Source organism: Humulus lupulus, chromosome X (assembly GCF_963169125.1).
Source record: "Humulus lupulus chromosome X, drHumLupu1.1, whole genome shotgun sequence".
Classification (NCBI taxonomy): domain Eukaryota; kingdom Viridiplantae; phylum Streptophyta; class Magnoliopsida; order Rosales; family Cannabaceae; genus Humulus; species Humulus lupulus.
In genome coordinates, this window is record NC_084802.1 from 229,768,632 (window position 1) to 229,794,972 (window position 26,341).

Genomic DNA, 26,341 nt, shown 5'->3' on the forward strand with positions numbered 1-26,341 from the left:
ATATTTATATCACAAAAAATGATTACCAAATGATACTCTACTTACAATACAACCATGGCATGGGACATGCATGCCCCCTTTGGAGTTATCCTAAAGTGATAATATAGTCAATTGTGAGGTTAGTTTTTCATTGGCCTTTATTCCTTGTGGCCTCAAGGTCAAATGTAAAGTGATATATCATAACATAATGCCATTATACTTAAGAAAGAGGCAAAAACTAGTATATACTACTATAATTATATTGTTATTTGACATTTGAAAATTCAATTTCACATAGCTAGTGGAGTTAGATGCCTTAAATATGTGTGTGGTGGACTAGTGGTGTGGTGATGAAGTAGTGATTATCTAAGGTTCTTGCTTTGCAAAAATGTATTTGTTTTCTTCTCACTTAATTCCATCCCAGAATACAAGATGCTCTAAACCCTTAAGGGGTGTTTGTTTTGAGTAGTTGAGTTGTCTTGGAAAATGTAGAAGGGTTTAGGATGGAGGTAATATTAAATTCTTGTGTACAAAATGTTTCACTTTACCTTTAAAATAGATGCGAGACCTACACAAATTAATCACTTTACACCCTTAAATTTGAACCAAACATAGAAATGGTTTTAGATTCTCATTCTCACCTTTACTTTACCCCATACCAAACATCCCCTTATATTAATCCTAAAGCGTGAACATACTTTTTCTACCCTTCTTTTCTAAATGGGGTAGTTTTAAATTACATCAAACCGTATAATAAGCTGTTATCCAAAAAACAGGTATGAATGACATGGCGAACATTTAATACACGTGGCTGACATCTGGCAGAATTCGTGCTCGACTATCGACCAAAAAGACATCTATTGTCGCAACGTTTGATCTCGTCATACGACCAGCCTGGTCGTACGCATGCTATATGCGGAGAAGATCTTATGCAGTTATGATAGTATCTGAAATTATCTCCCATGATTTCCTGAGTATCCGATTATTTAGGAAACAATATATGTAACAAATTAATGTAAATCCTCCTTGAGCCTATAAATAGAGAAAGAGAGCTCAAAGGAAAGTGATCTTCTTCTTCTTTTTCGCTTTCTGATCATTTGATATATTGTCTTGTTCTTCAGAGGTTGGTGAAACTCATTGAACCCTAGTTCTTTGATCACTCCTTTGAATTCTATATCAATAACAATTCGAGTGGACGTAGGTTATTACCAGATTCTGGGGTCGAACCACTATAAACTCTTGTGTTCTTTATTATTTCGTCATCACATTCTTTCCAATGTGCTTGTCTGCATCAAGCAAATTTGACTCCGTGTCAGTTGGGCAAATTCTGGGTCAACATTCTGGTGCTTTCGTTGAGAGCTTGATACATTATCGTTGAAAAATCAATGGCGTAAACTACCAAGAAAACTGGATAGGCAGCCGGCGCTGCACCATCTCACCCGCCTCCTCCTCCTCCAAACGTGGCTGAGGATAAGCCACATTTGGAATTTGATGAGGAAGAAATGGACTCCGAGACGCTGAAGAATACCCTAGGGGTATTGCAGGATGAACTGGCCAATCTGAGGGCTAGCCAGGAAAGTGCTGCCGAAATCATGGCGCGACAGCAACAAGAAATTGAATGGCAGCGCCTCGAGCTGAGTGAAAGACAGGCGGAGATGCACTGTCGCCAGAGGGAAGCCATGGCAGCCCTCGAGGCAGCCCTACAACTGGCTAGGAATCAGGCTGCATTTGCCTCGCAGCCTGATCAACCTGCGAATGGGCCGCCCCACAGGGGTCCTAAACCTATCCCGCCTATCCAACCCTCGAGCCCACAAAGGCCGGAGCAGCCACCGGCACCTCAGGACGATGTCCCACTGATGGACCCTGAGGCACAACCTCTATCCCAAGTTGGTCGCGGCAATCCCCCGCAGCAGAGGTAGAATAGGGCCGAGCAGCCGCCTCGAAGTCCTAGACGCCACAGGGGCGATGAGCCAAACCCTCCAAGCAGAGGACAGCGTCCACCTGGTAACAGGAGGAACTCAGAGTTAGGCTCTGCGGTCCGAGGCCCCCCAAGGCATGATAATGCACGAGGACCTACCGACCAACGCAGGCCACCCTCTAACGCTCAAGAGGTTCCAGCCCGGGAAGGCAACCGAGGGAACAGTCGATCCCACCATAGCCAATCAAGATTCAGAGATGGCCATGGTTATAACGAGGCCGACTCAGGCAGAGGAAATGCCGGTCGGAGGAATGAAGAAAGAGGTGGAGGCCGAAGCCTGCCACCTAGGGATGACCAACCCGACAGACGGGACGCTAGGGGGCAGCCTAGGCAAAATAACGTCTTCAACCGGCTCGGAGCTAGCAAGCAACGGAGGAGAGACAAGGATTTGAGAGATGTACTCAACGATCGCCGCGAGCGGCACGACGAGTACGTCCTCCCAGCACCAGAGGCCCCGGCGATTCCTGGCGCCATGCAGGCCCAGATAGATGCCCTCAACCAGGCAGTACAGCAGCTGGTCGGGGGTAGAACATCTTACATCGACCACGATAGGAGGAAAGACACTCCTTTCATCCAGAGGATAGCTATGGCAGAAACTCCTAGCAAGTTTAAAATGCCTACGCTTCCGAATTTTGACGGGTATGGTGACCCGGTATCTCACGTCAACAAGTTCGAGATACAAATGGACATTCAGAAAGTGTCCGAAGATGCTCGGTGCAGGATCTTCCCTGCAACACTTTCTGATGCTGCATAGAAGTGGTTTTTCAAATTCCCTCCTGCAAGTATAGTTTCCTGGGAAATGTTCGTAAAGGAGTTTTACGGACAGTTCTACACGGGTCGTGTGCACCCGACTGAGGCAAATCAGCTGGTTGAAATACGCCAGCAAGACGATGAGCCATTGAAAGACTATGTCCAGCACTTTATGCGAGCAACTGTTGGGGCAAAAACAGTGGGGGACGAAGGTAAAATGATGGCCATAACTGTGGGGGTTAAGCGCCGCACGCCTCTCTGGGACAGCCTCAGAAAACATGGGGTTAGAACTACCCAGGAATTCTTGGATCGAGCTGATCGGTACATCAAGCTCGAAGATGCCATCGCCAACGAAGGAAAACCCCCAGGCAAAGACAAGGGGACTACCGAGCCCGCCAAAGCCGCCAATGGGTCCAAGCCCAATGGAAATGGCAAAGGCAACGGCAATGGCAAGAATAGGGGGAAACGGCCACTCAATGAGCCTTCCACCTCTGACAATAAACGATCCAAGGGTAATCGTTATGAACCTCGGTTCACTAACTATACTGCCCTTATTGAGTCTCGGGGAGAGGTTTATCAGGCCACGAGTTCCAGTGTGCCTTATAAGAAACCTGCTCCCATTCGAAAGGATATTTTGAGAAGAGACACTACCAAGTTCTGTCGTTATCATAACGACTACGGACATGATACCAATGAATGCAACCAGCTGAAGGATGAGATCGAGTTCCTTATTAGAAAAGGACACTTGAGAAGATATATACGGGCCTCGGGAAATTCCCAACGAGAAGCTCCAGGTGGCAACGAGCAAGCACCCACACGCCAACGCTCGCCACCTTTGCAGCCTGATCCCGTGACTGGCACATTGTTAACCATCTGCGGAGGCCCGCATCTCGCGGGAAACAACGGAAAGGCCAGGGAACGATATGCTCGGACTCTACGCCACGACCAGGACATCGAGATGATGACTGTGGATGACCGTGCGCCGAAAAAGGCTCAGTCAGAAGAGGGCAAAATAAGCTTCTCTGATAGCGACGCCCAACATGTCCAGTTCCCACATTCTGATCCGCTGGTCGTGGATATCCAAATGGCCAATATGATGGTGAAGAGAGTGCTAGTTGATACAAGAAGTTCGGTGAACATCCTGTATAAGTCTTCGCTGGAACGCATGAAGTTGTCCGTTAAGGACCTAGAGCCCTGCAACCAAATAATATACGGCTTCTCTGGTGAGGGACTCGCCCCAGCAAGGTCAATCAGACTACCAGTGACAGCAGGTACAACGCCTGCTACCAGGACATTACTTGCTACTTTCATAGTAGTCGATTGTCCTTCGGCGTACAATGCCCTCATTGGGAGGCCTATACTGGTTGATCTACGGGTCGTCACCTCTATATGGCACTTAGCCATGAAATTCCCGACAGACGCAGGGGTAGGACGCATGTTGGGAAACCAGAGGGAGGCCAGGGAGTGCTACAACGCCTTAGTTACGAAGGCGAAGAAGGGAACGTCAAAAAGCACTCCCCCTGATAAGTTGCAGAAGGCAATTGATATACAAGCCCAATCTGGTGATGAAGTCACCAAATAGGATGTTGCCCAAAGTGAGGATAGAGATTTAGATCCTCACTTTGGGGATTTTGAAGAAAATTTTGGACCCGTCAAGGACCTAGAAGAGGTCCAGCTTGACGAGAAAGACCCGACCAAAGTCGTGAAAGTCGGGAAAAACTTAGAACCAACCACGAAGCATGCACTGGTGGAGTTTTTGCGGAAAAACCAAGAAGTCTTTGCCTGGTCGCACAAAGACATGGCTGGGATAGATCCTGCAGTTATCAGCCATGTCCTGAACATAGACAAGAGTTTTCCACCCGTGCAATAGAAGAGAAGGCTGCTCGATAAGGAACGGTCGAGAGCCTTAAAAGAAGAAGTTGAAAGATTAAAGGAGAATGGGTTCATCAGGGTGGCGTTTTATCCATCGTGGGTCTCTAATCCAGTACTTGTTCACAAGCCTAACGACAAATGGCAAACCTATGTAGATTTTACAGACCTCAATAAAGCCTGCCCAAAGGATTGCTTCCCACTCCCAAGGATCGACCAGTTGGTCGATGCTACTGCAGGACACGAGATCCTCTCCTTCATGGATGCATACTCAGGCTACAATTAGATCAGCATGCATCCCCCTGACGAGGATCACACCAGCTTTCGGACCAATACGGGACTATACTGTTATAAAGTAATGCCCTTCGGACTGAAAAACGCAGGTGCGATTTACCAGCGATTGGTTAACCACATGTTTAAAGAATTGATCGGCGTAAACATGGAGGTGTACGTGGACGACATGCTGGTAAAGTCAAAAAAAAGCAGAAGGACATGTGAAGGATTTACAAGAGTGTTTCGATGTATTGAACAAATACCAAATGAAATTAAATCCTCTCAAATGTTCCTTCAGAGTCGGATCAGGGAAGTTCTTGGGGTTTATTTTCAATTCAAGAGGAATCGAGGCCAACCCCGACAAGATAAAAGCCTTGATCGACATGAAATTGCCAGAAAAGATCAAGGATGTACAAAGTTTAACTGGGAGAATTGCTGCCCTGAGTAGATTCATTTCCAAATCAACGGATAAATGCGTCCCTTTCTTCAATCTACTTAGGGGAAACAAGAAGTTTGAATGGACAGGAGACTGCGAGCAAGCTTTTCAAGCCTTAAAAGCCCATATGGCACAACCTCCTGTTTTATCAAAGCCTGTCGAAGGAGAAACTTTGTTCATTTACCTGGCGATCACTGAAGTTGCTGCTAGTGCGGTACTAGTACGAGAGGAAGAAGGCGTACAAAAAGCGGTTTACTATGTAAGCAAGAGGCTAATCGGAGCAGAACTGAGGTATCCTCCCATCAAGAGGTTAGTGTAATGTTTAATCTTGGCCTCAAGGAAGCTACGTCCTTACTTCCAAGCCCATCCTATTACAGTTTTAACTGATCAGCCCCTTCGGCAAGTCCTCCAAAAACCGGAAGCGACTGGGCGTTTATTAAAATGGGCAGTCGAACTTGGGCAGTTCGATATTACATATTCACCGCAAGTAGCAGTAAAGGGACAAGTCTCGGTCGATCTTATTGCAGAGTTCACCGAACTCCCAGACAACGAGTAGTGCGATAAGCCTAGTGCACCTGAGCCTCAAGATGAAGCTCCTTCGTGGAAGTTATTCATAGATGGGTTGTCCAACGAATCTCACGCGGGAGCAGGGGTGATCTTGATAACGCCAGAAGGGCATCGATTTCACTGCGCCATTAGGTTCGACTTCACCGCGTCAAATAATGAAGCCGAATACGAAACACTCCTAGCTAGATTAAGAATGGCAAAAGACATGAGTATAAAGGTGCTGGATATTTACAGTGATTCACAACTGGTAGTGAATCAAGTTCTAGGGGAATATCAAGCACGAGGCCTAAAGATGGTGGCCTACTTGAACAAAACAAAAGATCTATTGGCCCAGTTCAAGAAGTATACCCTCCAGCAGATACCTCGAGATCAGAATTCAAACGCAGATGCCTTAGCCAAACTCGTGAGCGCGAAAGATGCTGACACTTTGAACATTGTGCCAATAGAAATATTGAGCGAGCCGAGCATACGAGCAAATGAAACCAGCATGGAAATCTGGATGGAAGGCACATGGATGGCGCCTTATTTAGAGTATCTTACAAATGGTGTACTACCAACAGATAGGAACAAGGCCATAACTCTTCAAAGGCAAGCTGCTAGGTATATACTGGTGGATGGTGTTCTATACCAAAGGGGATATTCCATGCCACTGCTCAGATGTATTACACCAGAGAAAGCTAAGGAGCTAATGAAGGAAGTACATGAAGGCTTCTGCGGGGATCACGCTGAGGGGCAAAGTTTGGCGAAAAAGATTCTAAGGTAGGGTTATTTCTGGCCGACTATGAACGAAGATTCAATGGAGTTTGTGCGAAAGTGCGATAAGTGTCAGAGATTTTCCAAAATCCCACGCTCAGCTCCAAACGAGTTAAAACAGATGCAGAGTCCTTGGCCTTTTGCAGTATGGGGTATAGACTTGATTGGATCCCTGCCAACGGGAAAAGGCGGAGTGAAGTACGCAGTTGTAGCAGTCGACTACTTCACCAAATGGGCCGAAGCTGAGCCACTCGCTACCATAACGACCAAGAAAGTTCTTGACTTTGTCATCAAGAACATTGTTTGCCGATATGGTTTGCCTCGAAAGATTGTCTCAGACAACGGAACCCAATTTGACAGTGACTTATTCACCGACTTTTGCGAAAGGCACGGGATTATCAAAAGCTTTTCTTCAGTCGCGCATCCACAAGCAAACGGGCAGGTCGAAGCAGTGAAGAAAACGCTTAAGGACACCCTGAAGAAAAGACTTGAAGACGCTAAAGGAGCATGGCCAGAACAGCTGCCTGAGGTCCTCTGGTCGTATAGAACTTCTCATCGAACAGCGACGGGTCACACCCCGTTCTCCTTGGCATACGGATATGAAGCTATGTTACCCGTCGAATTAGATCCCCCCTCACATCGACGCATTACATACGACTAGAGCCAAAATAGCCAACTATTGATGGAGTCCCTAGACTCAATTGAAGAAATACGAGAAAAAGCCCAACTCCGAGTCGCTGTGTATCAGCAAAAGGTCGCACGGTATTTTAACTCAAAGGTGAAAGAAAGGAAATTCAACGTCGGTGACCTAGTGCTACGACGAGTTTTCTTGAATACCCGCGACCCCACTGCTGAAGTGCTCGGACCAAACTGGGAAGGACCTTACCAGATTGAAGAAGTCCTTCATCCGTGCACCTACAAACTTGCACGCTTAAATGGAGATCTCGTTCCACGCTATTGGAACGGTGAACACCTGCGCAAGTACTACCAATGAACAGTCCTTTTTAAAGGACTGGCTTGTATAAATTTTTACTTTTTACAAGTTTCGAAAAAGGGTTAGCCACGTTGTATGGCTAATCGCTTATAAGTGTAAGATCTTTTTTAAGATCACTCGTAAAGACATGATTAGTCCATTTTTAATACGAGATTATAAGGGACTGTGCACAGCCAGTCATTCTTGCCAACCATTGTAAATTTATTTTTACAAGTATTTGTTCATTACGTGTGTTGTTTTGCTGTATTATAAGAGATACGTTTCCTACCGAGCATCAATGTTCGCACAGGTCGTGGTCAAGGCAAGTGACCAAGGACCTAAAGCTCCTCGATCACTTGGGGGGCACATAAGGTACATCGATAGCAAAGCATACCAAAGGGTATGTAAACACATGAACAAAATGAGTGAAAGCATGCTACGGTACTTAGAGTATTTTTCAAAATTTATGTTTTGTTAAATCAAACCAAAGTACTATGCTAAGTTCGGTCATGCGAACATATATTATAAAAAAACATTATAATATCAGTAAGGCAATCTTTTACACCGCGAGCAGTATTGCTCGGATGTAATTGTTTAATTAAAAGTAAAAAGCTTTTGCACCGTGAGCAGTATTGCTCGGATGTAATTGTTCAGTTATAAGTAAAAAGCTGCCCTTGCAGCAATAAAAATAAATTGTCTTTACAAGCAGACCCGTGGGCCATAAAAACAAAAGAAATTTTTTTACTGAGCAGGAGGGTCTTCGGAATTAGGAGGAGTGCTTTGATCGGCCGGGGGACCAACTTCAGTATCAGCAGTAGGAGCCTTAGCCTTAGCCTTCTCCTCTGCCTCCAACCGGATGGCACACTGTGCCATCAGAGTCCTCTTCAACCGCTCTGACAGGTAGTTGAAGTTGGCCTCCTGGTTGTGCTTCCAGAAATCGTAGAAGCAGAGGTGAGTGGCTTCCCTGTACTTCTTCAAATTCTTGACCCCTTCCTCCTCGAGCTCCTGCACTCGCCCCTCGAGCTCCTGCACCCGCTCTTCAAGCTTCTTCGTCTCATCCCTGCTGGCGGTCAGATCAAGTCCAAGCTGCTTACACTCTTGGGTGACAAGTACAGATCTTTCCCTCCATTTCCCCCGTTCCTCGTTGGCTTTCTTCAAGGCATCTTGGGCGTCCTGAAGCTCCTTGGTGAGAGTAGCTTGGTCCTCACACAGTTGTTCATTCAGCTTGGACAGCTCTTTGTTCTCCTCGAGCAGCTTGTTGTTCTCAGCCTCAAGTGCTTGCTTAGCCTGGGCAAGGCTGGAGTCGAAGTTCTTTCCCCGAGAAACCAACGCCCAGCACGGCGCCAGCCAGCAGTTAAAGATAGCAGCCCCTGAAGACAAAGAATGAGATAAAGTAAGGAAAAGAAGTCAGACATAAATGATGAAGTAGCAGGAGATGACTTACGCTGACTATGTCATTCAACCCTCTGTTGATGATTTGGTCGACCTCCATTGAGGCAGTTTCAGTGATGGCGACCTGGCTGCGTCTGTTATATCCTCTCCCTGGCTGACCCGACCACGACGCTGGACAGGGAGCCTTCAGGCAAGTTGTCCAATGCCTCCTTGTCGGTGGCCTTAGAGGAGGGCTGTGGATTAATAGTTGTGGGAGTCGACTGCTCGGTGGGGGGCGGAGGTGTCGTGTTCTCCTTGGAAGGTGCGGCAGTTGAAGCATCGTCTGTTAGAGCCTTCTTCGAGGGGGTCTTGCTGCTTTCCCCTCGAGTCCTCTTGCTATCCTTCTTTGGGATAGAAGAGGCAGCGGCCGCCTCTGGGACAGAAAAGACAGCGGCAGCCTCGTAATGATCGAAGACATCCTCAGAGTCCATACCTGCACAAAGGGAAACAACTCGAGCAGTGAGATTAAATGGTCATAGGGGGAGCAAGGATAAAATTAAAAGGATTACAAGTAAAGTACCCGGGCTACAACTACTGGTCGTAGGATTATTTACTGAACTACCTAGTTCTTGAAAGAAATCTGAGTTTAAAGAGGTGGCATTCCTAAAGTTGCCGTCCCCATCAAATAGATGAGAGGGAATTGGCAAGTTATTTAAAAGCGAGATTATTGTACCATTTACATCCGACGAATCGTCAGAAAGTTCGGTAGGCTCGATAGCCTTTTGTTTTCCCTTGCCCTTGGGGATTGAAGGTTTCTCCGCTCGATGGGGGACGACAGTTTCCCTGATCGTAACCCCAGTTGGCTGCCTCTAAGAAGGCGGCGCCTGAGGTTGCTGCTCGGGTTCCTGCTCAGATTCCACGTCGGCTTGGACACCGCCCACCGAGGGTTCATTCGTCGCAGATTGGGAGCCCCAAAGGCCGACCAGCCTAAGGTTAGCCTCGTTGACTATGTTTTTTACACTCTTATTAGCATTTGGCATGCTAGCTAAGAGTGTTGCCCTTGACTCCATCCCTGGAGTAGGGACTGGACGTAACCATGGGCCTGGAACACAATGGATGTCAAGATATTATGACAGAAAAGCACTAAGTAAAGAAGCTACTCGCGTAAGAATTTTTTACCTCCTCGGGTGAAGGCCAGGTTGTCCGCAGCAAGGTCAGGAGTGAGGAAGTATTCATGGTGATACTTCCCCACATTAGAGATATGGGTGGTGTCGGACAAAAAAGTGCGTCCGGATTCCTGATGACAGAAGTGAAAAAACCCCGTACCATCTTGGTTGGGGTTGGACTTAAGGTCATATAGAAAATTGACCTCGTGGGGGGAAGGTACTGGCCACTTTTTGAGCTTATAAAGGATATAGAGTGCGGCCAGCATTCTATATCCGTTCGAGGTGATCTGAAAGGGGGCTACTCCGAAGTAATTAGCCACCCCCTGAAAAAACGAGTGGAAAGGCAGGGTGGCACCTGCCTCAATGTGGAACCTCAACCAGGCGCTGTAAGCCCCGCCTGGCAGGTTGGCTCGCTGATCGATAGATGGTTTAACTAGGGTCACACCTGTCAGATTGTATATGTTTAAATAATTGGCAATCATCTGCAGTGTCACCGTACTTTGAGGGACGACGTGCCACGCCACGGCTGGCTGGTTAACATGGCGAGGGCGGGCACGCCCTTGGACATTGGTCTCTGGAGCGAATTCGCCTCGACCACTGGTCGAGGGGGCATCAGCAGAAGGCTGGTCTGAGGAGTTAGGATTTTTCCTTTTTCTAGCTTTTTTTTTTTGTTCGGGCCATTCTTTGACTGGGGACTGGAGGACGGTTCGAGCTAGGGCGGTATCAAAGTAGATGGGTTCTCTTCGCCTTCAAGTAGTTGGGCCAAGAGGTTGTCTTCAATAGGTCTTTCTCCTCCCCAAGGGTCTTGCATATGAACTGCAAACAGACAATGGAGGAGATAAGACACAGTTTGCGAAGTAGTGTGGAAGATTGGGATAACATTGCTTGCACCTAAAAAACCAGCAGCATCCTACTCCTACACTATGATTCGGCACTAATGGTTTGAAAAACAGATCAAAGAGGAAAAAAACCGTTTTCTGAAAGAGAACTGTTTCAACTCCTAAAGGGCGGGAAAAAAACTCTGTTTTTTCACCTAGCTTAAAGATCAAATTTTTACGTCGATCTTATGCCCTAAGCCTATGATCCTAACTATCAAACTAAGTCCTAATCTATACAAAGCATAAAGACGCTCTCTTACCAAGCAATGGAAAGTTTATACAGAAAGATCCTCATAAAACCCTACTCAAGAACACAGAAATCACACAGCATAGAAACGGCGTGCATGGCATAATGAAAAGTTTAAAAAGACAGAGTGATTACCTGGACGAAGATGGAGATTCGGAAGAGAATGAAAAATTCGAGTCAGAAAGATCTTCGACTAGGCGACTGACTGGTTTCGAAGCTCTGTATTTTGAAGGCAAAGTTCTTGAAGCTCTTGACAAAGATGGTAAGAAAAAACTTTTTAAAGAAGAAAAAGAAGGTATTTATGGGGACCGAGGTATGGCCAAAAAGTAGCAATCATTACTTTTAATTCTCGAAACGTGGGGAAGTGTATAAGCCGTCAAATTGTTTTTTGAAAACTGGAAAGGCTTGATTAGACATAATTATGTTACGACTTTCAAAAACGCACGGGGATCCTGACAGACATCGTGGGGATATGAACAGTTATTTCCTTAAAGTTTCTTTATTGCTGGTCACACTAAACAAACTTGGGGGGCAAATGTTATCCAAAAAACAGGCATGAATGACATGGCGAACATTTAATACACGTGGCTGACATCTGGCAGAATTCGTGCTCGACTATTGACCAAAAAGACATCTATTGTCGCAACGTTCGATCTCTTCATACGACCAGCCTGGTCGTACGCATGCTATACGCGGAGAAGATCTTATGCAGTTATGATAGTATCTGAAATTATCTCCCATGATTTCATGAGTATCAGATTATATAGGAAACAATATCTGTAACAAATTAATGTAAATCCTCCTTGAGCCTATAAATAGAGAAAGAGAGCTCAAGGGAAAGGGATCTTCTTCTTCTTTTTCGCTTTCTAATCATTTGATATATTGTCTTGTTTCTTTAGAGGTTGGTGAAACTCATTGAACCCTAGTTCTTTGATCACTCCTTTGAATTCTATATCAATAACAATTATAGTGGACGTAGGTTATTACCAGATTCTGGGGCCGAACCACTATAAACTCTTGTGTTCTTTATTATTTCGTCATCACATTCTTTCCAACGTGTTTGTCCGTATCAAGCAAATTTGACTCCGTGTCAGTTGGCCAAATTCTGGGTCAACATAAGCAATTAATGAAAAACATCAATAATAGTAATAATAATAAAATGAAAACTTGGGTGAAGAAGATTAGTACAACTAAAATCTTAATAAATTGATTTTAAATAAGAATAATATTTGGGACACACAAAATTACACTAAATATCATGTATATGGTAGAATTTTATTTTTAAAAGTATAAGTGATTAAAAATTAAGTCATATAATTCAGTGTAATATTTGAATATCTAACCATTACTTATAAAGTGATTTCATTAAATTTATAAATTGATTTTAAAAAAATTTATGTTGGAAGATTTATGCTTTTAAAAAACACTTTATTTGCTTTTAAAGATTTTTCTTCTTCTAGCATATCTGTTAATATTTACACACATTATTTAAAATTGTACATAAAAAAATTAGTTAATACTGTCTTAAATATATATTTTTATTTTAAATGAAATGTTGTTTAGACAAAAATTTATGATAATCTTGATTCGAATAAAAAAATAATAATAAAAAAGAACTCACGCACACAATAGTATCATTTTCAAATCGTATAATTTAGGTCCCTAAAATACTATTTTTTTCTTTCTTTCAAAATACATAAATAAAATATAATAAATGATGAATCAATCTTAAAAATAATGAACCACTAAATTTATGATAATATCAAACATGATATTAAAAAAATACATATTTTCATGATATTTTAAAAAATATTTAATAGTTTTACAAATTAAATATATATATGCACATAAATAACTTTATATATACTATTAAGTTTAAAAAAATATATGAAATAAACGAGCATAGACATAATAAAAATTGATAATATCAAAATAATCGAGATAATATAGTTATTAATATTAATTATAAAACAACAATGTAAGTAAACATATTTTTTTTAATGAAACATTAATTTAATTTATAAAAATATTAAATATTTTTAAAAATGCCATGAAAATATTTTTTTTCTGATGTCATGTTTGTTATTGTCATGAATTAAATGTCAAAATATTTTAAGAATAATTCACCATTTATTTTATATTCTTTTATATATTTTAAAAGAAAAAATAAATAAAATATCATTTAGGCACCTAAATGATACGAATTGAAAATGTTGGGGACCTAACTAATATAAAATTAACTTTTGAGATCTAAGTATTACAAAGTGTAAATAATGAGTATTCGAGCTGAAAAACAACATTTATTTTGAGACATTTTTCATGAAGATGTAATATTAGACACTCAACACTCAACCTCATTGACGAAATTCATGACAATGTTACCAAATAATAAAATAAAGGTTGTGTTTGGTAAAATTTTTGTTTTTGAATTTTTTAAATATAAAAATGAAATATTATTTTTATTTTTTTATTTAAAAAAAATAAAAATATGTTTAATAACTATTTTTTGTGTTTTTGTTTTTAAAAACAAAAAATAATAAATGCGTTTGATAACTTTTATTTTTATTTTTTGTTTAACAATATAAAATGATGAGCTGATTTGAAGAAGAAAAAAAAAACTAAAAGTCGAAAATGATTTAAAAAAATTTCAAAAATAAAAATCTTCTATTTTCAAAATTTAATAAATTTTGTTTAAAATTTAAAATTTAAAAAAATAATAAATAAAAATAAAATTTCTAAATACTATTTTATGTTTAATTTTCAAAATTTTAATTAATTAAACAAAAAATTATTTTTTTAATTGTTACCAAAGAGCACAAAAGTGTGTATAATTAACCAAGAAACAAATTAGATAATGACAATCAAATTAAAAATCTTAAGTGAGTTAGACTATTTCTTTATGTTTATTCAATGTTAATTATTATTATTTTTGGATCAAATATTTGTTAACATAACAGGGTGTGCTAACTGAGCGGAACAATTTTCAATATATCAATACATATTTTTCTCAATTAGTATACTACAAAAACGGTGTCGTGTAACTCGCATTGTTTATTTTTTTAATTAGTTTTGAAAAGAGTGTGACTCGCATTGTTATCCAACAAAATTGTTAAAAAAATTAAAATAAAAAAGTACACATATTTATTTATAAGTGAAGTTGGTGGGTCACGCAAAACAGAAATACCGTCCGATCAAAAGCGTCGGCCAAGCGAACGAGGGGTCAAATAACGACACGTGGCTGCGTATGATTAGTCAGTAGATTAAATTCAGTTCCTTAAAAAAAAAAAAACAAGAAAAAAAATCGTTTATTTCTCCAAGAGGGAACAACGATCTCAGAGAGGAAGAGAGAGAAAAAAAAGAGCGAGAAGAAGTTTCAGAGAGAGGCCGGAATATTTGTGGGATCACCGGAATCATATGCGATCTTCCGGAGAAAGTGTATCGATTTGGGCTAATTGGGTCTGTTATTCGGATCGGTGTGTTTTGTTTGTTGGGGGGGGTGAACGGAGATGGTGAATTCTATGGTGGAACGCGCCACGAGCGACATGCTCATCGGTCCTGATTGGGCCATGAACATTGAAATTTGCGATATGCTCAATCACGATCCTGGGTACGCCCCCCCATGGATCCTTCCTTTCTGATATTTTTATTAGTTTTTGATATTATTATTATTTATTTTATTAAAGTGGTTCAATTCTGAGTTCAAAATTTTGATGTACGTAATTTTTGTGGAGTATTGGGTTTCGGGCTTGTTGAGACGTGAGAGATCGTAGGTGAAATTGATCGAACAGCGTGTACTACAATTTATCCTTATTGTCGTTTTGATGAATAAAGGATTGCCTTTATTGTAGGATTTTGATATTTGAGGCTGTTATGCTAATGGGTTCTCCTTGTTTTAGCTCGTTGTTGTTTTGATTGTAAGAAAAGAATGAGGAACGAGCAATTTGATAACTATTCTATACTGTGCTTTAATGCTGCGTGGAAAATTTGAAGCTTGCTATCATAACTTAGGATTTCATTAGGTCTCCTGGGCTTAAGGTTGCTGCCCCATGGTACTGGAGCAGTACTGAAGGAAGTGGTCCTCTTGTAGAATGGTGTGTGGTGGGAGTTCAAAAATGCCTAGTTTAGACCATGGAGAAAGAGGGTAGTGGATGAGGACCAGGATGAATGATAGGCAGTGTAACCATAGAATAAGAGAGGGGTATCCCTAATGAATAAAATGCATGTGTGCATCTGGTTTTAGGTTTTAATTCGGCCTTTGTGAGTTTACTGTATGTTTGTATTTTATTTATGGGACATATTTTTTGATTTTTTGTAACTTTGGAATTCTGACTCTGAAGTATCATTATCAGGCAAGCAAAAGATGTTGTTAAAGGTATAAAGAAACGCATTGGAAGTAGAAATCCAAAAGTTCAACTTCTTGCTCTCACGGTAACTTGCGTGGAACACTTTGTAATATGTCTTACGCAATATCACGTGTTTCAATTTCTTATTAATTGCCAAAATTTTGGCTTTAACTTCTCTTTCACTCTAACATTGTTGGTCACTTGACAGATTGCAATCAAGATTGAATGATTTACTTGTTGATTTTAGATTGCTTTTAATTAAGCTGATGGTTTGTAGTCCTATTGCTGTTGTTAATAACCCTATGTGCATATTTTGTTGATGGGTTGTGGTATTTTGCATCGTTCCTGGATTTTTCTTCCGTATTTTTTGTGGAAAATTAGCCTTTGGTGATCTTTATAGACATTAAGGCCTTTAAATAGGCACCGTACAATTATAAACAAATCTAGGATTTAATACCAAATATTCTAAAGTAATTACAGACATTATAGGATAAATTAATTAGCCTAAAAGCTAAATAATCTAATTACAATAACTTTCTAATAATTCATGTTGGTTTCCTTATTAGAAAGATACTGAGTAAATGCTCAATATACAATATTTCACCCTCCCTTAAGTTGGTGCATAGAGATTCTATATGCTCAGCTTGCAAACTAACTCGTTGAAACTTTCTGTTGATAGCCCTTTAGTCATTAGAATTGTTGCAAGGAATATATACAACACATAATTCCTTTCCATCAATTTTTTTTAAATGAAGTGTCTGCCCACTTCAACATACTTGGTTCCGTCGTGATGGACTAAGTTGTATGCTATGTTGATTGTTGATAAGCTATCGATGTACAACATTAAAGGCTCAGTGCTTTGAACTTTTAATTCTTCAAGTATGCGTTTGATCCAAATTAATTCGCATACCCCTTGAGCAAGAGCTTTGAGTTTTGCTTCGGCATTACTTGGGGCTACCACTGGTTGCTTCGTACTCCTCGAAGTAACCAAGTTCCCCCATACTTTAGTATAATATCTAGTTGTTGATCTTCTATCTTCAATTGACCCTGCCCAATCTGCATCTGTGAAGGCTTCAACACCTCTTTCCTCATTCACTTTTAATAGCAATCAATTTCTTGGTGTTTTCTTCAGATAGCGTAAAATTCTGTACACAGCTTCCAACTGTTCTTCGAATGGATTGTGCATGTATTGGCTAACCAAGCTCATAGCAAATACAATATCGGGCCTTGTGTGGGATAGGTAGATCAATTTTCCCACTAACCACTGGTACACTCCCTTGTCAATTGGCTTCTCTTTTGTTGGTTTATACTTGCCTTTTGGTTCAACTGGTGTTGTCATGGGTTTACAACCACTTATTCCTGTTATCTTGAGTAGATCAAGGACATATTTCCTTTGACACACAACAATTTCTTGTTTTGTTCTTGCAACCTCCATTCCTAGAAAATACCAGGAAATGGATTGTTATTAAAAAAGAATGAGGAAAGAGGTGCTCGAGACCTTCACAGATGCAAATTGGGTAGGGTCAGTTGAAGATAAAAGAGCAGCCTAAAAAAACACACCTAAGAGCACGTGGATCAAATTTGGATCTGCTTGGACCTAGAACATGGACATAAGAAGTACAAGCAAATGTTTTTGAGGGGATATTAGAAACAAGATGAGTATGTGGATGTTTTAAGAAGGATAGAAAGTGGAGTGCGAAAGTTCAACACTACGATTGATGTGGTAGACAACGGTAAGGATAGCCTCACCCCAAAAATGCTTAGGGATAGATGTGGTAAACATTAAGGCCCTAGCAACCTCCAACAACCAACATGTGTCTATTTTTGCGTTCGGCAATCCCATTTTGCTGGGGTGTGCCTACACATGAACTCTTATGAATGATACCATGAGATAGAAGATAATCACCCAAAATGGAATTCAAATATTCAGTGCCATTATCTGTGTGCAATACTTGAAGATTACCATTGAATTGATTTTTGAACATAGAATAGAAGTTTATAAATTTTATGGCAGCATCAGATTTCTGTTTAAGAAAAAAAACCCAGCTATCACGTGTGTGGTCATCAATGAAAGTGATAAATCATGTAGTATTTGTGGTATTGGTTATTCTAGATGGTTCCTATATATCACTATGAAGAAGAGTAAAGGGCTGAGTTGATTTGTAAGGTACAAAACGAAAAATAACACGTGTGTTTAGCAAATTAACAAATGTCACAACCAGTCATGTCATCCGGGCCCTTGAATCCACATTTTAGGCAGAGTTTTAACTAGGGGGACAATTTGGGTCACGACACGAAGATAAATGGGTTTTGGTGACACGTTTAAGAATTGTGTTCGTGTTTGAGTTTTTGGCACGTTTAATAATCGTGTCGTGTTTGTGTTTACCTTAATTGTGTCGTGTCATAATCGTATTGACTCGTTTAATAATCATGTTGTGTCATAATCTTGTCAACACGATAACACGAATAATTATCATAGGTTTTATGATTTTTTCATATAGCTATGATTGTGTCAAATCCATGTTGTGTTATGACACATTAATCGTGTTATCGTGTCGTGTTCGTGTTGACCCGTTTAATAATTGTGTTGTGTTCGTGTTTGTGTCTATGACACGTTTGATAATCGTGTCATGTTTATATTTACCTTAATCGCGTTGTGTCATAATCGTGTCGACACGAATCTGACACGTTTACCTGAATTGTCAGCCTTAGTTTTAACATTGAAGGCAGCAGAAGCACCTGGATGTGAAGAGGATGATGGAGCAGATGCAGTAGCATTCTTGGAGGTATTAAGCAGCTGAAGGAGTTTGGGTGATCTGAGCTGGAATTAATGGGAAAGGATCAGCTGGAGCGGCAATGAAAGGCTGACCTTCCAAATGGGCACGAGCAGAGGAGCAAGGCTTCCAATTAGCAGGCTGAGTTATCATCGGAGCAAGGCTTCCATTAGAAGAGTTTTGTTGAGAGTGGCCATGAGGAAAGAGACGAAGACTGATAGAGAAAAAGGAGCCTTCGAAATTTCAAGCTTAGAGGGAAAGCTTTGATACCATGTGAAAAATTAGCCTTTGATAGTCTTTATTGATAGAGCATAAAGCCTTTAAATATAAACAAATCTGATATTTAATATCAAATATTCTAGAGTAATTACAAATATTCTAGGATAAATCAATTAGCCTAAAACTAAATAATGTAATTATAATAACTTTCTAATAATTCAGTTTGGTTTCCTTATTGGAAAGATACCGATTAAGTGTTCAATACACAATAATTTCTACACATTTCTGTTCTTTGAAGAAGAAAAAACCTATTTTTGACTGGCTGAGGAAATGTCTCTGATCTCGCTTAGATAGTTTCTTTTTCCATGCTCTAAATGAAGTGTGTAGTTCAGGTTTAGAAGAATTTCTTATTAGGAACTATGAATTTTAATGATTACTCTCATTAACTGAAATGAACTGGACGCTTATTGTGATTTTCTTAAACTGGAGAAAGGTCCTTGTACTACGAGACCATTATAGATTTCTTGGACCATTTTTTGAAGTGGTAAAGATCTGATCTAGAATATAACATATGCCTGATGTTTTATTTATTTATTGTTTTGAAAATTGGATGACTTAACTGCACTTTAATTGTAGGTTAATTGCACTGCTGGACATACTCTTAAATATATGTTTTATTTTCCACTATTGTATGTGTCTTGTTTCACCTGTCGTTTTTATTTGAGTTCATCTCACCTAGAACTGAATGGTTCTGTTTTGTCTGATGGCTATATTTTAGCTGTTGGAGACCATTATAAAGAATTGTGGGGACATTGTCCATATGCATGTGGCAGAGAAAGATGTGCTCCATGAGATGGTGAAAATAGTAAAGAAGAAGGTATTGATGTTTATTCTATGGTTTGGTTGCTCTATTTTGCACTAGTTTTGCACATTTTTCATTTTTTTATGATGTGACCTGTAGCCTGACTTACACGTCAAAGAGAAGATATTGATCTTGGTAGATACCTGGCAAGAAGCCTTTGGAGGACCAAGAGCAAGATATCCACAATACTATGCTGCTTACCAGGAATTATTGGTATGTTTTTTCATAAAGTTCATTTCAAGGATCTATTGCAATTGCAACAAATAAGCAGTTTCATTGACAAGAAGAAACTCTCATATTTTTGCTTTAATGCATTCTTAATTGAGAAATGGTAGTACTTTTTTTTTTTTTTTTGGGGGGGGGGGGGGGCCTATATATTGTCTCGCTTTTTCAAATTATAATTTTATTATTATTTTTTTCTATTACCCTTCAGCGTGCTGGAGCAGTATTTCCACAGAGATCTGAGAGAGCTGCACCTGTCTTTACCCCTCCACAAACGCAACCATTGTCTTCATATCCACAGAATCTGCGCAATTCTGACATTCATCAAGATACAGCTGAGCCGTCTGCAGAGTCTGAGTTTCCTACCTTGAGGTGCATACACGGATCCTTGTATTGCTATATGAATTGAGGGCAACTTAATTTGCTTATTGGTATAGCACTTTACAGCATCTTTTTCTTAGTTGTAAATCTGATTTTTTAAACATACTGCTGCTTGAAGTATATTTTAAGGAATATTTTATTCATTATTGCAGCAGTTTCTCTGGCTCCTTTTCTTGTGGCACTTGTTCATAGTTGTTATGAATGAATGGTTTAAAATATTTATTATACTTACAACTGCATGACAAGACACTGCAGTAGTCTATTACTCTAATATTAGAGAGTAATTAGTTGGTGTAAAGCTTTTACTGCATCCTAGAATTTTAAACAACCAGATGATTTATCTGCTAATTTCTGTCCTTGTAGGGAAGGTTCTTGAGCTTTTTTTTGAGATGTTGTCCATATGTATAATAACTAAGGGAAATTGAATGTTTTGTCAATCAAGTGTTATACTTTTAAAGGGCCGATGTTTGCATTAAGCTATCATCTATGTTGTACATGAGCTTATTGGTTAAATAGAAATTCTTTTGTTAGCTTGTCAGAAATTCAGAATGCACGTGGCATAATGGATGTTCTTATAGAAATGCTTAGCGCAATTGATCCAGAGAATAAAGAGGTACTTATCTGACCAGAATTTTTTTGTAAATTAAAACATATATTATTAGATTTGCTTTGTTAAATTTCCTTTCTAAAACAGATCTTTTTTTTTCCTTCAGAATGTTGTAGTTGTTGCCTAAAGTTCTGTTTAATTTAATCTACCTAATTAAGAGAAGTGTCTGTTATAGTTAGGAGTAATTTATAATTCTCTAGCTTGTAATTCAGTGTCGGCAATTTGTCAAACAAATTTTCGCGCAAACTGGAAATATATTTAATAATTTAATATTACTTTTGGCAATCTTTTGTTTCTTATGATTTACAGTGCCTTAGACAAGAGGTTATTGTTGATTTGGTGGAACAGTGCCGGACATATAAGCAGAGAGTGGTACACCTTGTTAACTCCACCTCGTAAGGCTTCAAACATCTTTGCTCTATTACTCATATATTTTAGATATTTTATATGAGCAACAAGGCCAGATGCATCATCTAATCTTCATTACCGTTTGCTAATAGCAGTATGACACTAATATATATATTTGTTATTGTGCTTCTCCCCCTATTTATAAGTAAGCATATATAGTTGCTGTCAATTCATGTTGTAGAAGTTTTGAGAGTTCTTACTTGTGGTGTTATCGTTGCTAATTGACTTGAGATGATCGAATGGAATGAGGTAGGTTACCTAGTTGTCAAATAGCAGATCACAGAATTTCACCAGTTCATATTGGCTTTTTATTTGGTATTATTAAACAAACATGACACATGTGTGTGTGTATTTGTTTGCATACCAGTTTATCATCTGTTGATTAACACTATAGTTGTCAATTAAGATTTTGTTTACCCCTTCTAGTCTCTGTTCTCAAGGTCACTTTAATTTTCTTTGGTGCATAATTTTAATTGGAATATTTTTACAATTTCTTCAGCAAGCTGTTTGGCTGTCTGAACCATTTTGAACATTTGGCCATATATGTTTTCTACATTTGACTTGGTTTCTTTATTTGTTTTGATTTTCTTTTTCAGGGACGAATCACTTTTGTGTCAAGGACTAGCATTGAATGATGATTTGCAGCGTGTACTAGCCAAGCATGAAGCCATTTCTTCAGGAACACCTGGTCTAATAATAAAACCTAAACCTGAATCTTCTGATGCACTTGTAGATGTTGATGGCCCTCTAGTTGACACTGGAGACAGCAGCAAACAGCCTGATAGGAGGTAACTAGTTGATGAAAAGGTCTACTTAACTGCATTGTGAAATTACTAAAGTGGCTAAATATGTGAATGTAGAAGCAATTTGCAACCTAAGTTTAATTCTGTAACTTTAAACCTACATATGCGGCTATGCCCATATTTCCTGCCATCTTTCTGCAGTTTTATCTGTATTGGGAGCAAATAGTCGGTTCAGATTATCAAATTTGCATAAAAGATCATTTTTCCTTTGGTTGTGAGTTGTGACTTATTTGGTGTCTTTTCCTTTTTCATCTTCGTTGTATTCCTCAGCTCGTATATCCCTCTATGTTGCTTCATCAAAATACAATAGAAGTTTGAGGAATCTTTTAGGGTTTTTCTAATTGAGTAACAGTGCCTCTTGCCTTCCCGCTAGCAACTTTTTGGGCCAATTAGCACATATCCTCTTTGTTTATTGTTTAAGGATATTGTGGGGTGTTGTATTGGTCCTTGACTTGAGTTTGTGGTTTGAGTGCTGTTGGCACTGGACTGTTAGAATTCTGATTTCTTTTTACTGTACTAGGCCAATTACCTCAAATCCTCTTTGTTTATTGATTAAGGATATTTTTATGTGTTGTACTGTTCCTTGACATGAGTTTGTGGTGGTTTTGAGAGCTGTAGGCACTGTTAGGATTCTGTGTCCTGACATTTTGTCTAGCTGAAGAAATATATACTTATATAGCAAATACATGTCTGCATATGAAAATTTACAAATATGTAGTTCTTATGAGTGATGAAGTAAATGATCTTGGTCCTCACTTACGTTTTTGCAGATCCACCTCAAGTGCTGGTGCAGGGGCTAATTCACTGAATCAATTAGCGCTTCCTGCTCCTGCAGCTAATGGTCCAGCTCCAACAACAATGGTTGATCCTAAAATGGACCTACTAAGTGGAGATGATTTTAGTTCACCAAAGGCAGAGGCTTCTCTGGCTCTTGTTCCTGTGGAGGGACAACAACAAAGCACTCCAGTATCTCAGCAGAATGCTCTTGTTCTTTTTGACATGTTCTCTGACAGTAACACCACCACAAATTCTGTAGATGCCCAGTCTGCTAATCCCCAAGGACAAACCAGCTCTTTGGCTCCTCCTGCCCAACACCAGCAAAATTTTGCGTCACCGCAAGGTGGATTTTATCCCAATGGAACAGGCCAAAATATGGGAACATCTCAGTATGACCAGTCCCTCTATACACAAGGCGGTGGTCCTGCCTGGAATGGTCAGATTGCTCAGCAGCAGCAGCAGGCGCTTTCACCAGTTTATGGTGCATTTGTTAATCTATTCTATTCATGGCAACATATAATACTAGCAATCACAGTGTAGGCAAATAAATTTACAGAATGGCACATCACTTTTTCTGTTGTGGAACTTAAATACATTAAATGGAAAATCAAGAGGACCTAATTTTCTTTATCTCAGAATTAAATGCTGGTGATGTGCCTGACTGTTAGTGACTAGAAAATTGTGATGAATTACCATGCATGTGACTTATTTTTCTTATAAAAAAATCTCGGATTAGTCCTTTATGGTTTAATATTTTGCATGGTTGGACAGGTAATCAAAGCAGTGGAGCATTCCCTCCACCACCCTGGGAAGCTCAGTCTACCGCTGATGGAGGTGCAAGTGCACAATTTCCCCCACCACCACAAGTTAGTCAAGTAGTTGTCTCGCATTCACAGGGTGGCTCCCTTCCTCTAGGACCTCAACCAATGGGGAATGACCAGGTAGTTGGTATGTATATCCAACCGATTACTGGTAACCATTTGTCAGCAATCAATAACCAGGTTGGTCCAAACAATCAGTTGGGTTTTCATCCTCAACCAGGCCATGGAGGGCCATACATGGGCATGCATCCTCAGCCAATGCAAGCAGGCCAGATGATATCAGCTGGTTATGGCAGTGGCTATGGTCAACAGATGGCTGGTTATGGCGGTGGCTATGGTCAGCAGATGGCCGGCTATGGTGGCTACGGTCAGCAACAACAAGGGCCACAATACCTTGAACAGCGAATGTATGGTCTATCTGTTAGGGATGATAATGGAATGAAAAACTCATACCAGGTTTCTACCTCATCTTATGTGCCACCTAGCAAGCCTTCCAAGCCAGAAGATAGACTATTCGGTGATCTTGTTGACATATCAAAGTTCAAGTCTCCTGCTGCTAAAACCAAGCCGGGCAGAGCTGGTAGCATGTGACATAGATATTGGTTGCACCTGTTTTTTTTCCCCTACCCCCTTTTTTCTTTGAATTTTTTTTTCTACTTTTCATTATTTGGTTATCTTCCAATGCATATGCTCCTTTTTTGGCTCATTATTTTGTGTTGGGTTTTTAGTGTACATTCTTTGTAGAGAAAAACGTGAAAAAAGGGTGATCTAAGGATTAGATTGAATTTAAGATATTTGGATTTTACCATATTTTTTTGGGATAGCCAAGATCCTTTTATCACTTGGATATTTTAAGTGGAGACAATTTCACGTGTACTCCTTGTTTCATTCCATGAGAAGAATTGGAGTCGGGATTTTTTTTTTTTTGGGAATTAGCCCCTTTCAAAGCAGGGGCCAAATTCAATGATATTAATATAAAAGCTTACAACCGAGATAACTCAGAGGAATAAAATACAAAACCAACAAGAAAACATCACAACAAAACCAGCTGCCAGAAGTTTAGCAACTTTACAATGACAACACAATCAACAAACCCAACTGAACTAAGCTCAGAAGCAGTAACGACAATACACTAAAAGAACTTTCCTAAAACTTGCAAAACTAAATAAATTAATCTAAACATAAACTTAACCCCACTAATAAAAGGATGAAGTAGCACACGAACACAATAACTAACAAAGACCTTTGTTCCTGTTTACTCGAGGTGGGTGGCTTTCCTTGTAGTCATCGAACTCAGCCAATTTGAGATACTGTACATACCGCAAACTGCAATAAAAAGCCAGGCCCTGGCTGATTTTGTGGCAGAATGTACAGGGTTCCGAGAAGATCCGGTAGAAGAGTCAGCTCAGGCCCCATGGAAGGTCTTCGTAGATGGCTCGTCTAACGAGAACGGCTCCGGGGCTGGAATCATATTGATTTCCCCAGAGGGACATCGATTCCACTCGGCGTTACGGTTCAAATTCAAAGCGTCCAACAACGAGGCCGAATACGAAGCTTAATTGGCTGGGCTAAAGGTGGCCCAGGAGCTGAGGGCCAGCTCCGTCCAGTGTTACAGCAATTCCCAGCTCGTGGTAAACTAAGTGTTAGGAGAATACCAAGCACGGGGAACCAAGATGGTTGCTTACCTGGCCAAGGTAAAGAAAGAACTATCCGCATTTGAGCGCGACTCAATCAAGCAGATACCTCGAGAGCAGAATGCCAATGCGGACGCCCTGGCGAAGCTCGCCACTTCCGGGGAGGCAGAGACTTTGGGGCTGGTACCGGTAGAGTTGTTGGAAAGACCAAGCATAGAGGAAATCGGGGCAGAGGTCGAGATGATCGACACCAGACCAACTTGGATGACTCCCATCCTCGAGTATCTCACAGCAGGGAAGTTACCCGAGAGAATAAATGACGCAAGGAGGGTACTTTACTAGGCTCCAAGGTATATAGTGATAGATGGGATATTATACTGACATGGCCTCTCTTTACCTCTCCTACGGTGTGTTCTGCCAAGCGAGGCGAAGACCAATTTGCAGGAGGTGCACGAAGGTTTTTGCGGAGATCACGCTAAGGGGCAAAACCTGGCCTTGAAGATTTTAAGGCAAGGGTATTATTGGCCCACTCTGTCTAAGGACTCGATCTCCTATGTCCAAAAGTGTAACAAGTGCCAGTGATTCGCCACAATTGCCCAGGCTCCTCCGGTTGAGCTGAAGATGATCTCGTCCCCATGGCCGTTCGCGGTCTGGGGGATTGACCTGGTTGGTGCCCTCCCTACTGGAAAGGGAGGAGTTCGCTACGCGATGGTGGCTATCGGCTACTCCACGAAGTGGGTAGAAGCAGAGCCCCTGGCGACGATCACTTCAAAGAGAGTCCTCGACTTTGTGGTCAAGAATATTGTCTGCCAATTCGGGCTGCCAAAGAAGATCGTGTCGGATAATGGAACGCAGTTCGATAGCGACCTCTTCACTGAATTCTGCGAGAGGCACGACATTGTTAAAAGCTTCTTCTTCGTTGCCTATCCCTAGGCCAATGGGCAGGTCGAGGCTGTCAATAAGACGCTAAAAGCAAGCCTTAAGAAAAGACTGGATGAAGCCAAGGGAGTTTGGCCCGAACAGCTTCCCCAAGTACTGTGGGCATACCAGACCTCGCACCGAACTTCGACGGGTCATACTCCTTTCTCCCTGGCTTTCAGGAGTGAGGCAGTCCTTCCTGTCGAAGTAAAGGTAGCCTCGCATAGAGTCCAGACATTTGACCAAGACCGGAACAACGAATTGCTATGCGCGTCCCTCGACCTAATTGACAAAAAACGAGAGGCTTCACAGCTGCAGCTCACGCATTATCA

General features: G+C 40.6%; 1 protein-coding gene across 2 annotated transcripts; it reads left to right on the plus strand.

Moving 5' to 3' along the window:
• The first annotated feature begins 14,545 nt into the window (after window positions 1-14,545).
• On the plus strand, window positions 14,546-24,333 carry LOC133803840 (TOM1-like protein 9). Of its 2 annotated transcripts, XM_062241977.1 has the most exons (10): window positions 14,546-14,847; window positions 15,590-15,668; window positions 19,355-19,453; window positions 19,538-19,651; window positions 19,872-20,032; window positions 20,573-20,654; window positions 20,958-21,043; window positions 21,653-21,844; window positions 22,630-23,117; window positions 23,408-24,333. In XM_062241977.1, the coding sequence occupies exons 1-10, from the start codon at window positions 14,747-14,749 to the stop codon at window positions 24,046-24,048; spliced, it is 2,043 nt and encodes a 680-aa protein (XP_062097961.1). In that variant the 5' UTR covers window positions 14,546-14,746; the 3' UTR covers window positions 24,049-24,333. The 2 variants fall into 2 exon arrangements, with proteins under 2 accessions (XP_062097961.1, XP_062097962.1); XM_062241978.1 differs by lacking the exon at window positions 15,590-15,668.
• The last annotated feature ends 2,008 nt before the right edge of the window (window positions 24,334-26,341 follow it).